Source organism: Eubalaena glacialis, chromosome 6, assembly GCF_028564815.1.
Source record: "Eubalaena glacialis isolate mEubGla1 chromosome 6, mEubGla1.1.hap2.+ XY, whole genome shotgun sequence".
Lineage (NCBI taxonomy): Eukaryota > Metazoa > Chordata > Mammalia > Artiodactyla > Balaenidae > Eubalaena > Eubalaena glacialis.
In genome coordinates, this window is record NC_083721.1 from 3,623,106 (window position 1) to 3,643,574 (window position 20,469).

Consider the following 20,469-nt stretch of genomic DNA (forward strand, 5'->3'; position numbering starts at 1 on the left):
GTTTTCAAGATGTCAGCATATTTGGGGTGTTAAAGGAAGGCAGGAGGGTACCCCCCCAGCAGGTGAAAATGAGTGTCCGAGAATGTCCTTGAAAAGTGATACAGTGACACCAACCCCCCACTGAGCAGAACACAGTCCTGCAAAGTCACACTGAAGAGACCAGATGGCTCCAGACCAGGCACACTCTCTGGAAAAATAGCAACGTGTTACTGTGCCTTGCCAATCGGAAGGCGACGGGGTTGGCCTGACAGTGAAGCAAAGGAGAAGAGCGAGTGTCGGCAGGGCCACTTGTGCCGTTGTCTATGGGGGCTGTTGAGCTTGATCGAGCCACACTTGAATCACGCGCCCCTGATTCCAGGTCCCAACTGGTGACGGCCTGGCTTCCATGCAGTGCGCTCCAAGGGAGAGAAGGGGCTGGCTGGAGAAGGGGCGCCTAGACCCCTTGGATGTTCAAGTTCTGCCTGTAAACTAGCAAACCCTTGTGTTTTTGTAGATGGTCACACTACATCCATCTGTCCTGAGAGCCCATCCTCCACAGTTTTTCAAAGCCTCTTTCGGAGCATATAAGACGGAGGTACAGAACTATTCCAGAAGACCTCATCACCAAATGGGCCAGAGAGGAAGCCACTGAGAGCCTGAGAACTGGCCCCGGAGGGGATGGGAGGAGCTCTCCAGCCATCTGCATTCACCAAGGTGACCTGGGGTCATTGGGCTCTGTAAAGCCCCAGCCTCAAGCAGGGAGCCCTGGCAAGCAAGGTTTAGGTTTGCCACACTGCACTATAAGACCAGTGACAGCCTCAAACAGAGACAAAGGCACAGTATCAAAAGCCATTCTTTTGCACCCCAAAGAAAGCCCACCCTAGCATGATGGTTTCCAAGAAGTACAAAAGTAATTTATTCATGCTAGGGGAGCATAAACCCACCTTTGCACTTGAGCAGCCCACCCTGTGGAGCCCCCTCTCTGCTCTGGGATTTCTATAGTCCCCCTTTCTCTGGCCTTCCCTCTCCACCCCTGTCCCAGCCGCTTGGATCAAGTCACCCAGCGCTGGGTTGGAATCCAGTCTTCCCTTAATGGAATCACTGCAAGGGATCTTAATGGCACATTCTACTCATTTTAGCCAGGCTGTCAGTGCAGGCCTCGTGAAATTGCCATGGAAATTAAGGGAAAGCAAACTTCAATTTGAGAAGGGTGTTCCAATGCATTTTTATAGCTCAAAGCAAACCAATATAGATAATCTGATGTGGGGCTGCCCAGAATATTTAACTCCATCCTAGCATTTGGCAAGGATGAGGCTGGAGGGTCCGGTTTCAAAGTAGGAGGTGCTGTCCCATTCCATCGGAGTGTTACTGTGTTGAGGCCCCAGCCAGGCTGGGGAAGAGTAAAGAAAACTCTCCAAACCCTCAGATATGATTACTTTTGTTCTCAACCCACAAGGTAATCTTGGGAGGTGTTATTTCATTTCTAAGAATCATGTCACCTGTTTGTGCAAAGCATGCCATACACGCCAGCCTCACCTCCCTGAGGAGGAGACAGGATAGCCAAGCCTCTCCATGGGATTAGGAAACCTCTTTATGGGTCCTTGTGAAAGGCAGAGGTGACTGACATCCAAGCAGGCCGATTAAAGGGGAAATGAGTCAGAGGTAACAGTCAAGGCCACCCCCAGTGGTTTTGTAAAATGGGGTGAGGCACATCCGTGCCATCATGGTCCCGTTGTGTGCCCACGTCAGGGCCGGATGTTTACTAGGTGTCTTGTCAGGTCCTAGCCTCAAGCCCCCCAGACCTGCCTTCACGTCCCACCTCCCCTGCTCCTGTGACCCGGGATATATCTCTGAGCCTCGTGTACTCCACACATTGGAAGGACAGAATTGGCCCCTGAGCCAACTGGACCACAGGGCTGCTTGAATTGTATAAATGGAAATGGCTCCAGTCTCCTTGGGGGACAGACGACCCAGACCTACCCCCTTAACTCCACTGTGTGGGCGAGCTCTGAAAGACAGAGAGTGCTGTCTGAGTGTAGAATTTTCTCCGCGCCACCTCAGCATTTCACAACGTGGATTCTCTTCTTCACAAGGGGTCCTAAATGTTCCCAACGCCAACGCAGTGTCTACCATCCAGGCAGCAAAAGCTGCTTTCAAAAATAAGTCACACTGGGGTGAGTGAGGACAATCAAACCAGATTGTTCCCCTACGTCCCTCGACACAATAGTTTGTGTAACGGCACCAGACTCCACATCGTTCCAAATCATCTGTCCCATCAGCTTAGGCTACGTGAGTGAATTCCTTGAGGGAAAGTCATTACTGTATCAGAAGCCAGGGAAATCATCCTTGGGGTGTAATTTTTTTCTCCTGAGAACAGTTCCTTTCACAGTTATGTTGTCTACTAGGAATCTATTATACGATCCAGTTTTTCCTCTCAAGACATCATTAATCATATGGTGAAAATGGAGCTACAATTGAAAATACAAGATGTTTTCTTAGACGCTGAAGTCAATGCCTGGCAATTGTCAAGCTCAAGAATTATAAAGGATCAGTGCCTGACATTGCCTTCTTAAAAATACTGCTATGGAGTCACTTATGACCTTTCTACTAAGGATTATGAAGCTCTCTTTCTCCGTCTTCTTTCTTTAAAATAATTGTGTAGGAGTTTTTAATATTATTCTAATCCCAGTGCCAGGCTTTGCTACAGCATTCTGTGTTGAGTTTGTGTTGTAGCACCATGTTCTGGGAGAAAAAGGCTTTCCTAGAGTTTACTGGAGTGGCCCAGTGTCTTCGTGATGGAAAGAAGCCTGGACTAGGAATCCAACGGCTGGGTGGCGGACCTTGCTGGCTCCGACCTTGAGCCAATCACTCCAGCCCTCAGGCTCCTTTGTCCTTCACTACACACTTCACTGTGGTCATTACAATGAGCTCAGCACATAAAGTTGAATTAAAAAAAACAAAAAAAAAAAACACTAATGACTTGATACAGACAGAAAAACAGAATATGGTCAGAGAAGTAAGAACAAAAGCTCCTGCCCCAAAGTTTGGTCACACTTGGCATCACGCTGGGCATCACACAGAGGCGACGCGAAATATAAAACTGCCACCAAGAGAAAAGGGAAATGCTTGCCAGCTTGGCAAGCATTTGTGGGCACCAAGCCTGGAGAAGGAGCACAGCTTCCCCATGGCCGTGGGGACCCTGGCACCCTGAGGCCCTGCACCAGGCGCTGCCCGGGGGCCCAAGCTGGACCACAGAGTCGGAAACCACCACCCAGCCCCCGGCCTACCCCCCAGCTCAGGCTGGGGGCAAGCCCTTCACACGTGGCTTCCTTTCTATTCAGTGCAAAGGTGGACGAGTATCCCACACCCTCAAGGTATGCGGGAGTGGTAAACCATCTAAATTCTGAACTGTGAGGGTACCAAGAACAAAGGAAATAATGGGGCTGCACGGGAGGAGGGGCACAGAGAGGGAAGTGGACACAGGCGCTGGGGCGGAGAAAGAGGCCGGGAGGAAGCCAGACAGAGAAGTCAGGCCCCATTGGTTGAGAAACCAAAAACCTGGACACACCAGACTGATGGTGCCCAACTTCCTCTCCAGCCATAGCCATCTCTGACTCACAGGCAGGTCCCTGGGGCCCACTTTCTACTCCTCCCTGCCTGAGCCCACAGAGGTTACTGCAGGGCAAGTGTCTATCCGGCAGCCATCTGGGCGGGGCTTCCTAGGAGGCCACCGGCCATGGACAGTAGTGGCCCCTCCCTCATTAATTAAGAGGCCATCACCGTTGACAATCAGTGTGACCAGTTCTAACATGCAGAGAACATAGGGTGGGCAAGCCGCACACCTGACCAGGAAATGATATTCTTCACCCGCCAGCCCCAGGTGAACACCTGCTGGGTTGGATTTCAGACCAAGATTCTGCCATGGTTTTCAAACATGTGCATTTCTGCATTTCAAGCCTTCACCTGAGAGGATACCCATCCAAGCGTTTTCAGCATCATGACCACGTTTCTAAGGCCACACGTAACACGTGGACGGAAACCTGCCCACGTGGCCCACGTGTCTGCCTCAGTTTGTCTATAGAGACACATCAGGCCAAAACCTCACAACACGCTCCTGGTCGCTCAGTGCATTTTTTCGGTAAAATCTTTGTTCAAGTGGAGAAGGAAAAGGCTGGAATCTTATGTTGAAATTTCAAGAGGCTCAAACAAATGGGTCCAACCCTGAGCCTCTCACAGAATTTCTTTGTTAACAAAACAGGCCGGCACACTCTGAAAATGTTGAGTCTCAGATAACAATGCTATAGTATCAGCCGCTGAGAAGGTTTGGGATCTGTTCCCATTTGTGCAAACAGACACAAAATCATCCCACAACCAGCTTGGCTCGAAGGTCCCAGGGACCAGTCAATCAAGGTTCTAAAATCATGGCTCCAAGGAATTCCAGGGTGCCCAAGCCAACCGTCTCAACTGCTTCACGTCAAGAGAGTAGGAAGCAAAATGAAGGCAATAAGGGGCAGAAAGATGAAAAGTAAACAAGTGAATCTTGGTGGGTCTTCTTCAAAAAGGAAGAAGGATTGAATCTAGATTTAAGTTGAGAGCTCTAAACCCCAATATTCCAGGATATTCCGGGGGTACCTGAGTCACTTTGTTCCAAATTCCTCATAGATTTTCAAGTTGTTTTAAATGATTCATTAGAAACTGAGGACCACTGTTTCTGGGTGATGTGTAACACGTCCTCTCCCAGTCACCCCCCCTCAAAGATGGACAGATGGAGGGTGCACGGAGCAGTGGGGGATGAGGGGTGAGTTCCACGGGAAGAAGTCGGTCAGGCTCGAGAAAGAAATACCAACCCAGGGAGGCATTAACTCTACACACTTTGAAAATCTAGAGCTGGCAAAGGAGCATCCACGTTGCTAAGAAAACTCAAAATACCATCAGTCATCAATTCCCATTAACATGCAACAGGCCGGCAGCAAACTCCTGTGTGTGTGGCTCTACCGAGACCTCCGAGTCCCACCTGCTCCATCATCTCTTCTGTTTTTATGGATAGCCCACCAACGCCCCCCATGAGACAGTCCTTTCAAGATCTGTAAACATACATGACTGGTTTCCAGAGAGGTTACTACAGGTCACTGGTTACTTTTCAACACTTCAAACTTGGGAGGAAACACCTGGCTTCCACTTTGCTCTGAAACATTAAAAAAAGAGTCCTATCTCAAAAAACTAACATTAACAACATCCAGTAAAGAGGACCCTCCAAGTGCAGACAGGAAACCAGCACACATGGACCCTGGTCAAAGTCTGTGATCATATCAGAGTTTAAGAACCAGTGTGTGACTCACAGACATAGAAAACAATCTTATGGTTACCAAAGGGGAAAGGGGGGGGGATAAATTAGGAGTTTGGGATTAACAGATACACACTACTATATATAAAATGGATAAACAACAAGGACCTACTGTATAGCACAGGAAACTATATTCAATATCTTGTAATAACCTATAATGGAAAAGAATCTGGAAAAGTGCATATATATATACGTATACATATATATGTATAACTGAATTACTTTTCTGTACACCTGAAACTAACACAACATTGTAAATCAACTATACTTCAGTCAAAAAAAAAAACAACAAACGCTGTGAATCTTGAGTCATCTAATCTGATCTGTTCATATCATAAGTGAGGAAAAATCGGGCATAAAGCAATTACATACATTGGCCACAGCAGAGCCAGAGTCTGGAAAGAGAAATCAGCCCCCCAGCTTCCAGACCCAGATCTTCCCAAACAACCTGTTCCTTCCTCCGAGGTGCCTGCGCCTCTGGATGCACACAGCAGCCCCCGCCATACCTTTCTTCCTCCACCAGGGGCCTTCTGGGACCGAGTAGGAAAGGTCCTTGAATTCGATGTTCACAGCCGCCCTCCGCGGCAGGGAGGAGAGGCGCTGGGCCTCTGTGAGATTGTTGTCCTCTTTCTTCAGATGTCCATTCAGCAGCTCCGTCTCCGTGACCTCCCTGTTGCTGGAGACCACCTCGTCCACAGAGACGCACACTGACTTGGGCTCTGTCATTGCTGCAGAGTAACTGGTGCCATTCTAGAAAGATGGGGAGGAAACACCAAGGGCAGGTATAAGTTACATCACGGGAAGGACCACAGGTACTCACCATTAGGCTCAGGGCCATCGATCAGTCAGAGTCATCGATCAATGCTTCTCACCCTCCATGGTGCCCTCAGCATCACAGGAAGAATGCTCACGTAGAGGAATTCCTCCTCCCCAGCCCTCACTTATTCTTCTACTAAAAACGTGCTAAAGATAAACTATGATCTACCGTCTTATTTAGGAATCATAACATCTAATCACAAAACTGATAAATACATCACCTGTCTCAAAGAATGAAACACCAGCCACCCTAAAAATGATCTACCTACAGTCCACTCATTAAAAAATCCCATAAAAATGCATGAGGCTGCTAAGAAATGCACAACTGAAAAAGCTTTACAATGAGCTCTTTTAGTCCCTTCCTGGCGTAACCTCATAAACATTTCTCAAGAGCAGTGATACCGCTTGGACCGACGGGGTTTGTAGGAGATGGCCTTTGTGTTTTCCTTGTAAATTTTCCAAATCCCTTACAGCTCTCCTCTCTCACTGTATCTCCATAATAGCACTGAAGTGTTGGAAAGGTTGATTTGTTTTTCTCTGGGATACAGACAAGGAAACTGAGGCACAGACTATTTTAAGGAACTTGCTCTGAGCTCTATGATCAAGTGAGGGGCAGAAGTGATCCCAGAGTATGAGTCATCTTAAAAAACGGGTGCCTCTTCCACTGCATCACCTGGATACCTAATACGTAGCTACATTGGCTTTTCAAGCTTCCATTGGGAGTCCATTGAACTGTTACAGATAAGCCAAGAACCAAAGGTATTTAAGCAAAGAAAGGAATATCCTTTCTAATGGCTTGGCAATGCTGGACAAGTCAATATGCTTCAGGCACCTCCAAAACACAGAAGAACCCTGGGGTGGATGAATAATGTGCTGTGCTTTTTCTAGCTGCCTCTTGAATCAAGACAGAACATTCCACAGTGCCAAAAGCGTGGGCCTCTGGCGACACTCCTCCATACTGTTGAAGGCAGTCAGCCTGATCCGGAGAGCCCGTGGACAACCACCTTTGATAATTCAGGCCCTTCTGATGGCTGTAGGACTGGGGAGACACTGCCATACTGCTATTTGTTCTAAATAACATCATACTGTTATTTTTCCACAGGTTGTGAGGTACTTCTTTAAAGTTGATGGCTTTTTGATCGTTATTGTTTCTAACAAAAAGCTAAAACAAAACCAGAGAGTGGATCATCCATGTTTATAAACATCCTTATAAACTCCAGCAACTCTAGTGACCGGAACAAGCCCTCCCCCGCGTTAGAGTGGCCTCTATGAGGGTACGTGACTGCATCCTTGAAGAGGATTTCCATTATTATTATTCTACCTTATTTTCATCGTGGAAACCTTGGACGATTTGGACGTTTTGAATCTTTAAAACACAAATAGGGGGATGGGGAGCTGTGGGCACAGGGGTTTCCGGTTCTTGTGCTGTTTGAAAATGTTGCTTTTTGCTGTTTAAGAAAAAGACACACACTTCCCAGGCATCTCCTACCTCTGGAAAGCTTAACCACATCAAGACTTAGCTCACTGACTCTAACATTCTGTGGCTAAAAATTAAAGTGCGGAGTAAAACTCTGACAAAATTAATCTTGGTTTGCCGCTGGCACCGAGCATGAGAAATGAATGCTTCAAACACAAGCAGGAGTAGGTTCGTGCATCCTCCACATAACTGGGGAGGTTTGTCTTAGCCTGACAACGGGCCTCCTCAGAGCCTGGGCTGAGAACGAGCCTCTCCTGCTCCCGGGAGGGCGCTGCAGGGGGTGGCCTCTGCATCCGGGCTCGTCTGGTGCCTTCTGCGTCGGGGCCCCTTGAAGGAGCAACAGGAGACCCCGCCCCAGCTCAGCACGCTCTTGGCTTTGACCTGCGGGTAAGAACGTGCACCTGCAGCTCCAGCACCCAGAGCAGCACCAAATGCCATCCCTGGGCCCACCTGTCTTGCTCTTGGGAAACACGAGCTGCTGTCCCAGGGTTATAACCCCGTTTGACTCCACAGGGGCCCTGGAAGCACCAAATCCTGGCTTTGCTGCGGGGGGAGGGGGATAGTGGACAGAGCAATGGGTGAGACAGTTAGCTCCAGGCCTGGTCCCCAAAGTCCATCCTCACCCCCACCTGGAAAGGTGAGACGTCTGCTTCCAGACCCACGTCCTGCCGGGGCACTGGCGCTAACGCCGGGAGAGCCAATTGCTCTGTGTTCAGTTGGGGGCGGGAGCTACCAGCAGCCCCTCCCCAGGGCGTGGCCCCCTCCACCTCCAACCACCTTGGACCATCCACACCCTCCCCCAGCACCCACCACTCGCGTCAGCCCCTGAGGAAGCCCAGAGACAGGTCGGGTCTTCCCTTTTTAATGAAACCGACACGAATACACGGACGGACGGACAGCCATGACTCCACCCACCTGCCAGCTGGAGCAGATGCCAGAGCTGGATTATGATGAGGGTCTGACTTGCCCGTCTAGACTCCAAGCCTATCTATCCTCTCACTCACTCACTCACAGCCCAGATAAAGCCCTGGGGATCAGTAGTCAGCCAGACAGACCTGGCCTGTGGCCTCAGCAAGCTCAAGTCCAAGATTGGGCCGCAAGCAATTTCAATACCAAGGAGCAAGAGCTAGAACAAGACGATGCAGGGACCCACGAGGGTCACGCAATGCAGTGGGGGTCCTGGGTGGGGGATACACGGTGTTTCTGCGGAAATAAGTTGTAAGCTGAGCTTAGCGAGGCGGGGTGGGGAAGGGGTGCTCGTTCACGACCGACATTCCCTGCGAGGGAACAGCATGTGCAAAGGCTCGGCAGCAAGAGGGCGGAACATCTGGAGATCTGAAATTCAGGGGCTGGAGCTCTGATTTGGGGCGGGGGGGAGGGGCTTTTGGAACAAGGTGGGACTAGCGAGGCACACGGGGTCCGCACAGTGGAGGGCTTGCAAAGCTTGTTAGGGGATGTGCACTTTATCCCGAGGTCTCTGCGGGGCCGCGGAGGCATCTCAAGGCGGAAGTAGCAGACCAGCGGGCCGGTGAGAACTGTCTTCTGCAGCAGCCTGCAGTGGGGAGGGTGCGTGGCCTTCACCAGCGGGGGGCAGTGGGGAGGGAGACAAGTGGACGGGCCATGGGGCAAAGCTGGGGGAGTAAACTGATTGGGGAGCGAGAGAGTGAAGCCAGAGGCCCGTACTTATATTTACAGTTTTGCATTATAATACCTCCCGCGTAGTAGGTAAGCAATTATGAACAGTAGCGACTATTCATTCAGCAACGCACAATTACAATGCACTCATTAAACTCCAGACTGCACAGGTTACTCCTCCTCTGTCTCCACAGCTCTCCGTGGGCGGGGGCCGGGTGGGGTATGACCCTCTTCCGCTCCATTTCACAAGGAGACCACCTCACCTGCCTGAGACCCCACCGGTAAGGAGTAGCCAAGCTGGGGTCCAGCTCTGTGCGGCTTCCCTGCCGGCACGGGTCCTCCCAAACAGTCCCCAGCAGCGCCGGGACGTTGCTTGGCTTTCTGTAGGCAAGCTGTAGTGGACCCTGGGTCACCCCAGCCCCCAGCCCTTACAGGGAAATCCACAAGAGAATGGGGAAACCACACAACCCTATACCCCCAAAGCAACCGACACCAAAGCGGTGCATGCCATCACCCACCTTTCCGCCATGGGTGTCCAATTAATAAAATCCTGAAATCCTGTCTGATGGGTGGCAGTGGCTGTCGCCCCAAAATAGACCAGCTCTCTGGAAACACATCCTCAGATGAGAGCCGCTGGCGATGCAGGTTACAGCTAGCTTGTCCTCAGCCTCCTGAGCTCATTAAAGATGAAACAAATACACCCTCCCTCCCCATTCATTCCCTTTCTTTGTTTGCTTCCCTATCTTGCTGAAGCATCCTCTTTGACCTCCCCTTCCACACACAATTTGTGCTGCATAATAAGTGATAAATACTAGTGAGTCCATTCATAGGTGTTGAATGCAGAGGAGACCCTATTTGGACTGTTCTGCTTGCTGTTGGTAAGAATATTTTCTTGGGCACTGATTTCAATTTGAATGCTAATATATTGAGATGCTTGTTTAGCTGGGGAGGGTCTCTAATGGTCAGAGAGCCCCTGAGCCATTGTGAGGCTGCTTCACTCTCCTTTACCCAGGGAAGTCCAGTTGGAGATAGAAACTTTCCCCACAGCATCTTGGGGAAGGGAGGAAAGCCAAGGGGAACTCACAGGCTCTAGGCATGCACTCTCTCTCACTTCTCTCACTGCTGCCAGCTATGGTGCCCACCTAGACCAGCGGACCCTGCAGTTGAAGGGCAGATCCCTCCCTGGGACCCTAGGCACATAAGAGGAAAACGTACTGGTCCAGAATCCTCAAGGCCGCCGCCTAAGGGAAAAGAACCCAAACATCATGCCCTTAACTAAGCAAAGGGTAGGTGTCACTGGCATGGTCACTCAGAATGCCAACCTCATTGTCTCCAAAATCTGGCTTCTAACAGCCCCAAATACCAGTCCCATTGGGAGCCCTTGCCTGCCCTGCCCGGCCCAGCTCAGGGACTCTGAAACACCATGTGGGTGCTTCTTCCATCCTCCAAGGCACCTTCTCCAGACTCACACCTGGCAGCCAGCCCTGGGCTGGACCGCAGAGCAAAGTTTAGGATCCTGGGTATCTCCCAAGGGCTCTGTTTATGACTTGGGTAGAATTTTTTTAATTAAAAACAAAAAAGCAGGGCTTCCCTGGTGGCGCAGTGGTTGAGAATCTGCCTGCTAATGCAGGGGACACGGGTTCGAGCCCTGGTCTGGGAAGATCCCACATGCCGTGGAGCGACTAAGCCCACACACCACAACTACTGAGCCTGCGCGTCTGGAGCCTGTGCCCCGCAACAAGAGAGGCCGTGATAGTGAGAGGCCCGCGCACCGCGATGAAGAGTGGTCCCCGCTTGGCGCAAATGGAGAAAGCCCTAGCACAGAAACGAAGACCCAACACAGCCAAAAATAAATTAATTAATTAATTAAAAAAAAAAAAAAGAAATAAGGCTTTCTGTTAAAAAAAAAAAAAGCACAAGGTTTTCAGGGAGAATGGTTTTCACACAAAACAACATTCTCTGAAAAAATGAGCTCAGCCATTAGCACCTCCACACGAACGAAACACCTGAGTTCTGGGGCTGTCTCAAACCATAACGTAACATCCAAAATATCTTGACATAGAAACACCTGTACCTTAAAACATTCTGCTTCATTATTGTCCCACATCTGTGAGCTACTTTTGCAGCTTTGAAAGGGCTTCAAGAGTTAGTTACCCAGTACCTCCAAGACCTGAAACTTTCTTTACCCACAACTAACAATACTAACCTCCTTCATTTTCCATTACCACCATCATTTAGGAATCCCAAAGAAATGAACACGGGTAAAATGAAGAATGGCCAAGTGTTACCCAAACATGCAACCAGATAAAAGCAAATGTCATGAGGAGGGGACTGCCTCTTTTATTTTTTGATCCCTCTTATATGGAAGAAGCTAAGTCATAAAGGCAGAACATGCCCAGAGATGGGACCCGGCCTGTGGGTCCCCCTGCCCCTGGCTTTTTCCTGTTCTACCAACCTCCTTAATGTGTCCGAGGCCCCATTCTATCGGTTTACACAAAATCATTATATAATGAGCTGCCGAGGCTCGGTATGTTCTACAGTAACCTGTTTGGAATCATAGGATGCAGTTGTCAGAGCAGAGCATGCGCAGAAACCCGGCTACTTTTTTTTTCTTGAGCTCAAGGCAAGAGGTAACTGTCGGTCAAATCCTGCTGAGCCCTGCTGACTTCAAATACAGGATGCTAAAAATGAAATAAAGGCGAGGGGTGGAGGTGAAAACCGATGTGCACGGTGGGGTTACAGCTCATGGGAAGTGACTAGCAGGATAGTAAATACATAGACAAAGGATAGAAGGGGGATGGATAGGGAGGGCAAGAGGGCTTGGAATACGGAATGCTTTCTATTTGTACCTTAGATGACCTGAAATCGGTCCAGAGGTGCCTAACTGCACTGTCGGCATGCTAGGCATAGAAATGAAAGGCCCTAGGATGGGTGAGACGATGGTTAGTTTTTTTTTTTTTTTCTAATGTGACTTTATGGAGCTATTTTAAAGGGGCAAGAGGAGACTCTTGACCACTCAGAGGAATAGCACTTACTGTAATAGTGTCTAGCAAAGAATGCGCCTGCAGCCGGTGGTACCCCTACGGAGCTGGCACCCTTGGGAGAAGTGAGATGCATGCCTCTGTCCCCACCCTATTCTCTCTACAGGGTGCAGAAATGTGGCCAGAGGTACCCAGGCTCGCCCCTCATCTGCCTCCCCATGACTCCGCCGCCCCCTCCTGAGCAGGTCCGGGAGAGGCTGTCCCCGAGGGCGAAGGGGCAGCACGGGCTCCGGCTCTCCACCTCCTCTCTCTTTTGTTCCCCCAGGCAGTGCCGGTGCTCCGGAGAGTAGCGCGAGAGGCGCCCGCTCCCCAGGCTCTGGCCGCACGCGCCGGCAGAGGGATGGGGCCTCCTTTCCCTCTGGCCCAGGCTGCCACCCCGCCCCAGTACACTCCGGGTCCCCAGGCCCCAGGTCCCTCACCCGGAGGCAGACGAGGTCAAGGCCATCAGTACACTTGTGGGGCTGCTGGCCTCCTTCCTCCCTGCCTCTCCTGGCCCCTCCGCCTTCCCCGCATCCTCGGCTGCAAGGGGCATCCCGAGGAGCCAGGTAGCCAGGGCGGGGGGCGATGGGAGTCGGGCGCCTCTCCCGGGGCTCGGGGGACAGGTGTCAGGGTGCGGGTGCGGGTCTTTGTGCGTTTCTTATTCTTCTAGAGAACAGAACCAAGCCCCGGGGCCGAAAGATGCGCTCACTCACCATGGCGGTGCCGACCGAGAAAGCGGCCGTCAGACAGGCCATGCCCCGGGGGCGGCGGCGGCGGGGAAGGGCGGCGGGCAAAAGGCTGCGCTCGCCCCAGGCTCGGCGGCTGCGCCCGGCGCGGGCTCCGGCTCCGGCTCCGGCTCCGGCCGCAGCTGGGGCCCCGGCCCCGCCCACGACCCGCCCGCGCCGGACCCGCCCACGACCCGCGATTGGCCGGCGCGCAGGGGCGGGGCGGAGCCGGCAGGTGCGCGTGCTCTTGTTTTGCTCCTGTGCGGCGCGGCTGCCCCAGTTCCACGCAGTCCGGCTCCTCCCGCTGCCCGCGCCCCTGGCCTGGCAGGTGCCGAGGGTCCGCCCCTGCCCCGGAGGCGCCGAGTTCGGAAACTCGCGGGGCCTGGGCCAGCGACCCCGGGCCCCCTGCAGTCAGTCAGCGGGGGTCCCCCTCCAGGACTGCCACCTCAAAGCCTGCAGTGCTGGGCCAGGGGGGGCCAGGGGGGGCCAGGGGAGGCGTCTGGCGGGGGAGGGTGGAGGGGCACATTTTTCCTTGTTGGGCATCTCTCTGCCACGTAGGAGCGTGAGAACTAAAGGAGAGATGGCCGCTCCAACGCCCCCTCCCCCGCCACTGCAGCTCCGTATCTGGTGTGGTACCCCCATACTGAGGCAGCACACTCACTCATTAATGCAGCATTGCTGTGTGCCAGACGCAGAGCCAAGTGCTGGGTAGCAAAGGGGTGACTAGGTGAAGATGCCCAGGCCTCTGTCCTCCCCTGGCTCCCACCCCCCGACCCCAACAAAAAGAGAAAAGCCTTTTTTTTTTTTTCCAGACACGATGTTCCCAGTACGTGGCCCAGCACCTGGCCCAGAGCTGTGTTCATGTAACTTCATAAGGAGTGACACTTCAGGCACCCTGTCATTTGGCCCCAGATGGGAGCATCAGATGACCTGGCCTCTGCTAAAGCCCTTATTATATATAAGTGGGACCATTTCCCGGTAACCATGGTGATAAGACATTCCTTACTCCCAATCTCAGAGGCTAATGCTTTTATTCAGTGGTTTGCATGTGGGGACCGCAGGTAGGAATGCATCTCTTCTCCCCTCCAGCACACCTGGATCGCCCCTCCCCACTACCCCTCAGATGAGCAAAGCCCCAGTCCTTCTCCTCACCTAGAAAGAGAGCACGGCTTTTCATGCCAGGCAGGAGGGCTTCACACCACAGCCTGATGAGCACAGGCAAATTCTCCCCTCAAATCAAAGGAGGGCAAGGCAGTATAATGTATGATTTCAAGGGGGAGAGGGCCCTGCTTTTGTCTGCATAGTTCACTTGAAGAGTCCATGCATTACCTCTATTCTATTGTTAGGAAATCTGCTGCATTTCCAGGTGCCACCCTCTACATGCTGGGCCCACGGGGCTGTGTGGTGCCTTAAACGTGCTGAACAGGGAGGCCAACAAACTCTGAATGTTCTGGAAAGAGGATTCAAATCCACAAACCTCCCTGGGAGAGTTTAGGCCAAAAGGCAGAGACAGAGGTGCCTCATCTCTGGGACCCAGGATTGGTGGCCGGCACTGAAGCCCACCACTTGCTCCAGGGGCAGATGGGACATAAAGCAGGGGAGAAAGACACAGAACGCGGCCGGGGAGAGATTCTCTATGAGAATCCGGCTGGTCACTGCCCAGCTGTGTGGCTGGGACAAGTGACAGTGTGGTCCTGTTGCACTGGCATCTATTCTCTGCCCAATATCCATTCTCCATGCTGCTAGGAATGTGTTCAGAATTTCCTTCTGGAACTCCCCTTGCCCCCAGTTCTACACCATGTGATCTGTTCAGTGGTTGGTCAGGAACCAAAAGTGTAAGGCGATGCTCGCCGGGCTCCTGGGAATAGCCAGGGGGACAATACATAGAGCCTAGGATGAAGCCAGAGAGGGCAGACAGTGATAAAGTGGGTCCTTATTGCCATGGCTTGAGCTGCTGGCTTTCCACTTACAGGCATGGAGAGAGTCCCACTTATACATCTATACGTTGGGGTAATAATCATCTCAGTCACATGGGAAATAGTGCCTGTCAAGTGCTCTGCGCTGTGCATGGCACATAGCTAGCACTCCAGTTCCAATCCTTACCAATGTTATCCCCCTTGTGCCAAAGCTGAGAATAAGCAAATGGTAAAGTAGGTCGGATCTGTGACATTGCTATTGGGACTTTTGGTTGTAAGTGACCAAAACTCTGCTCCAAATGGCTAAAGGGAAGGCTCAGGGTGCACTGGTTTCAGGCCTGCCAGGACTAAGCACCCATTCTGAGTTTTCATCCCTTGATCTCTAGCTCTCTCCACGGCTCTGCCTTCCATCTGCTGGCTTTCTGCTCCGCGAGGCTGTCACCATGGCCCTCCTGGCAGCTCCAAGCCTGCATCCCATCAGTGTTACCAAACCAAATTCGGGTCCACTCGCCTGCCACACAGGAAAGCCAATCTACTGACACTGGGTTGTGGTGAAGGAAAGTACAGCATTAATCGCAGGGCATCAAGCGAGGGAAGGGGAGACAAGCCTCAGAGCCACTCCCACCTGGTCTTTTGGTTGGGGGATGTGTTTAAGGGGAAGAAAAAAGAAGCTGAGGTGAATCTTCTTCTTGTGACATTTCTGAATCATGGTTTCGGGAGTCAGGGTGTCCCAGGTGGTCCCCGGCTCAGGGGTCTGTGAGCTCACCTTGCCCTGGAGAAACAACCCGAGTTTGTACGTTAATGACGAATCTATAGTAGCAATTTTAGTACGTTAACGATGCTATGGGCAATAGCAACCTTAAGCATCTGACTCTGGTGATCAGTGTTGTTAGCACAGGATTGAGGTCAGAGGGGACAGAAAGCGGATGAAGTTTTGGATAGAGAGATGAATCCTAAACTTGGTAAAGGAACTTGGTTTTAGGGGACTGGTTTCATCAGCTGGCAACCAGCCACGATGCCCAGTGAGGGGCAACCAAACACTGACTGGCCCGGCTTGAATCCCAGGGAACCAAACAGGCCAAAGGTAATGCCGGCCCTAATGGAAACATGCAGAAAGATTGGGACATGGGTGCTTCCTCAAGGCCATTTTGGGGACCTCAGAGCCCAATGTGGGTGCCAAGCAGGCAAACATAAGAAGACCTCATCACAGGACTGCCCAGTCCAGACCCCAACCCCAACAGGAATTTCGACAGGACATCACAGGCAGGTGGACCAGGCTGGGCTTGAGAACGTCCAGTGGGAAAACACTTTCTGCCTCAAAGGGCAGCCCGTACCAGTATGAAGTAGTTGTCATTGCAGGGAGCGGTCCCTGTGCCGAATAGGACTCCCTGTCGCCCCGAGGGCTCTGTGTTCCACCGTGTCAGTGAGCCCCGCCTCCACACAGCAGGACTTGAGCTCTTCAGTCATGGCGCCATATTTCTCTCCAGGCCTTAGCTTCCCTGGACAAATCATGCCTGGTCCCTCCGACATTGTTCTGTAGAAGACGCCCCTTCTTCCTGCTCACCTTTCTCTCTGTGAGTTCCGTTTTCTCAGTGTCCCCTGTGAAACTTGGGGTCCACAACTGAGCACCTACTCCAGGTAACTCCTCCCCTCGCTAATGAGCATTTGCTCCCTCAATTTGTTGGTAAGGACCTGCTACCATGCTGCAGAACCAGCTGCCTGATGTCCTGGGAGCAAGCAGGTCAGTGGACTCAGTCAGCAGCCAACTCAATTCACTTTCCTTGTAATTGTGTAGTTTCAGTTGCCTGGTTTGCACTTTATCCCCCAAATCCCATGTTAAGGAGTGTCCAATTTATCTATGCCAGACATACAGCCCCCGAGGCTGGGAAATGGAGGGGACACCCTGAGGACTTCGTCTCTGGTGCAAGGATTCCGCTCTTGGTGCCTGGGGAGGGGGGGCAGGTACAGGTAAATCAGATGTCCAGGTGGCCTCGCGGCAGGCTTGTGGATTGACCCAGGTGTACATCTGCAGGGAGCTGGCCACAGGGGGTGAGCATGGCTTGGCATCTTGGATGGCCCCAGCACTGGAGGTCCAGAACAAAAGGTCTCTGATCCCTCCAGAAGAACCTTTGGGCACATCCCATGGCTTCCCGGCCTCCCCGCTCCCAGCTGGCTAGGAAGGAATCTAATGAACACAGTCTTCTTCACATCTGGGTGATCTGGCTTTCGATAATTTGACCTTGAGCCTTCTTTGATTACAGGGTGGCCAGCTCTGAATTAACCTAAGTGATTAACCTAAGTGGACCCTGCTCGTCCGACTTTCTTCTGTTCGACTGCAGAGCTCCACCAATCTGAGCTTTGTTTTCCTTCCAAGACCTACAATTTCAGCCATGCCTTTCAGCAGACAGAAATACCTGCTTCACTGGCATCTGGCCTCAACGCTGGGAACCCAGGGTGGACGAGATGGGGGAAACCAGGCCTCAGGTGTGGTCAGACAGTAACGGGGAGAGATTGGAAAGCTGACATTCTTATCTAAATTGGGTATGTTTTTAACTTGTTCCATGAGCTCAACGTATTTTGTAAATAGTTAGAGGAACTCTCGCTGTGTAGTTTAAGGGAGAGCCTGCCAGAGGCAAACTGGTGCCACAGGGGCCTCTTGGTCTACTGCGGTCCAGCCCTTTTGGAGTCAGCCCTTCAGGTGTCCCACCCTAGAGACTTGATATCTGCAGTTGCATCCCCCCAAACTGCCTCATCCCCAATGCTATGCCCCCTTGTAATCTGGGCATCACATATCACATAATTAATTTACTATTGATTGTGCTTACTGCCCGCCATACCCCTTGAGAATGTAAGCTCCACGCCGGCAGGAATGTCCATCCACCCGATGGATCTCCAGCCCCAAGAACGGTGCCTGGTAAGGGATTTTGTCCCCGCTCATCAGCTATTTGGTCGATACCTCCCACCCGCATCCCTCTGGGTCCCCCAGCCCGGCTGTTTCCAGTGTGCATGAATCCCCCAGTGTGGAAAGTGCCTTCCCTGCAATGTTCCATCAGGGGAACTTCTCTGGTACCCCACCATTTCCCAGAGGAAAATAAAAACCCACAGAAGCCTGGTCCCCCTGCCCCGTCCCCAGCTCCTCTCACCACGTCGACCCCTGCACTGCGGCAATATGAGGGTTTATGGGATTTCTTTCCCCAAAGCCTCACCAAACTTGATTCTGGAGCCGAGGTGTAGGGAAGTGTTTGTTTGCTTGCTTGCTTTTTACAACCCAAAGCTCTGACTCTGAAAGTAAATGTTTTCAGTCAAATGAAAGCAAAATCTGGTACCACCACAGCCAGTAATAAAGAGGGGCTAGTCCCTTCCCCAGGCTGGCAGTTGTGGGAGACATGGTGGGGACTCCTGGGAGGCAGGGGGTGGGGAGGAACCCTGCCCTATTATATCCCCAGGCTCACGACAACACAACAGGTACCGGAGGCGTCGCTGGGGGACACTTGCCCTTGTCTGGGCTGGAGACCTGCCTTCGGGTCATGGCCCCTGCCTTCTCGGCTTCTCTGATACTTCCACTTGTGTTAGCAGAGAATTAGTGGCCATCAGGCCCTTTCTAGCTCTATTCACAAAGAAGCCATTGCCTCCACTTTTAAAAAGGAAGAGAGAGAGAGAATGAGAAAGACAGAGAGAGGAGGTGGGAGGGAGGGAGGAACACAGGAAAGAAGGAAGAGAGGGGAGGGAGAGAAAAAAGACCCTTAAGTGGTAAGAATAGGTGCCTTAGCCCTTGACGGGGAAAGGGTAGAAAGGGGAACAGATGAGCAGACAGACGCAGAGACAGTCCATCAGGGAGGGTGACAGCCTGAGGTCAAGTCACACACTAAATGGGGACTCTGTAAATTGGCGTATTTTAAAGCAACGTTATTTCCCTCTCTGTGGTTTGCTTGATCCCTAGTTTGCTGGCCCTCCTGACTCCTCCAGCTTCTGTCTCCACCCAGTTGCTTCCATCACGTGTGGGCGCCGGCCCAGCCCCAGAGAGGGGCCCCTCCCTCCCCAGCCTGCCCGGAGGTGGGAGCAGAGGAGGGGCCATCGGCTGAGAGTGCATTGCAGAGTGGAAGGAGAGAGAGGGAAGAGCCCAGAACGTAAGAAGGAAGGTTGAGATGAATGAGGGAGAGGACAAGGCAAGTAAGTATTTCATAAGCTAGGTTAGCAAGAGGCAAGTTCACCATTGCAAACAGATTATTTCTGCTTTCTTCTGTTAGCATGGAACACAGAGTGGTGGGAAAGATGCAGGAGACAAATGAAGAGGGAATAGCATCTGGCAATGAGATGACCTTCAAAGCTGAAGATTAGGAGAGAAGTCTTAGAGGTGGACACTGGAAAATTACCAGAGGCCTCCCATCCCCCACAAAAGGTCCCAGCTGGGACACAGCTGGAACCCCCAGGCCACTGGGCACCCACTTGTTCTCTGGGAAGCTGCCCTCCCAGACTCCATGCACTCAAGCCTACAAAGCAACCCCTACCCAGAGCCATTCGATGATGCCATCTATGGTTTGAAAAATGCTGTAACATGCATTACCCTCTGTGATGCTCAGAACACCCCTGCGGGGTCAGAGGGCAGATGCCATCACCGGAACACGTGTGAATTTGATTCCCAAGCCACAGATGCAGGACAGGCCATGCCCCCTGGGACACAAAGAGACTCTCCACGCCTCCAAAGACCGCAGCTCAAGTCCAGTGCGCTCAGCATCCTGGCCACGGGCAGAAGCCCTCTTGCCTCCACAAGACAACTGAGCTCTCCTGGCATCTGCCCACCCACCTCTCCCCTCTCCAGGCCTGGAAAATGCTTCCTCTACCTCCTGCCTCTCCCCTCCAGAGCCCCAGCTCCATCCCATCCCCTCCCCTCCAGGAAGACCTGGCGGTCACTTTGCTGAGCCCTGGCTTTTGAAAGCAAAAGTCTGGTTAGGGAGATTATCTTCTGCATGCTTGGAAACTTCTGGGCAGAGCCCTGCAACTCAAAAGTCCCCAGGGTGAGAGAGAATCAATTTAATTTAAAAAAAAAAGTCTTGGCTACTTTTTAAGGGAGGGGAAGGGAAAATAGCTTGAGCAGGGAAATCAGTGTCAGAGATTATTTCAGCAAATTATTTCCTGCCACAGAAAATAAGGAGATGGAGCATGAGGTTTGAAACCTGCCCAGGGCCATGATGCCCAGGCAAGGACCCAGCTCTCCCGACTCCTGCTGAGCACATTTTCCACTTTTTTACAGCTGCCAAACGTTTGTTGAGAATAACCCAAACCTATTTCAAATAGGGAGACAGCTACAAGAAGTCCAAGTTCAATCTTTTAAAAGTCACAGGCAAGCTAGTAGGGAGATGGAGTAGACATGCTTTTCTCTCTTCTTCCCCCCAACACAACTAAAAACTCTGGACATTATGCCAAACAAACACAAGGAGACTCTGAAAGGTGGAGAGGAGAAGGCAGGGTGGTCAGGACCCTGGGACCCAAGGAAGCACACTATGGTGAGGTCCCGGGTTTTCTTTTTGCCACATAGATAGTCTTCAGACTTTCCACT

At 51.8% G+C, this 20,469-nt stretch overlaps 1 protein-coding gene across 4 annotated transcripts in view; it reads right to left on the bottom strand.

Annotated features, from left to right (window-relative positions):
* The window catches only part of ABCG1 (ATP binding cassette subfamily G member 1), a 66,765-nt gene extending 53,686 nt beyond the window's left edge, over positions 1–13,079 (bottom strand). For all 4 annotated transcript variants that reach the window (XM_061192844.1, XM_061192843.1, XM_061192842.1 and 1 more), the window contains exons 1-2: positions 12,985–13,079; positions 5,830–6,073 (exon numbers count right to left, since the gene is read on the bottom strand). In XM_061192844.1, the coding sequence (XP_061048827.1) occupies positions 5,830–6,073; positions 12,985–13,026 (286 nt within the window). In that variant the 5' untranslated portion in view covers positions 13,027–13,079. The remainder of the gene's footprint in view (positions 1–5,829; positions 6,074–12,984) is intronic.
* Positions 13,080–20,469: the final 7,390 nt, after the last annotated feature.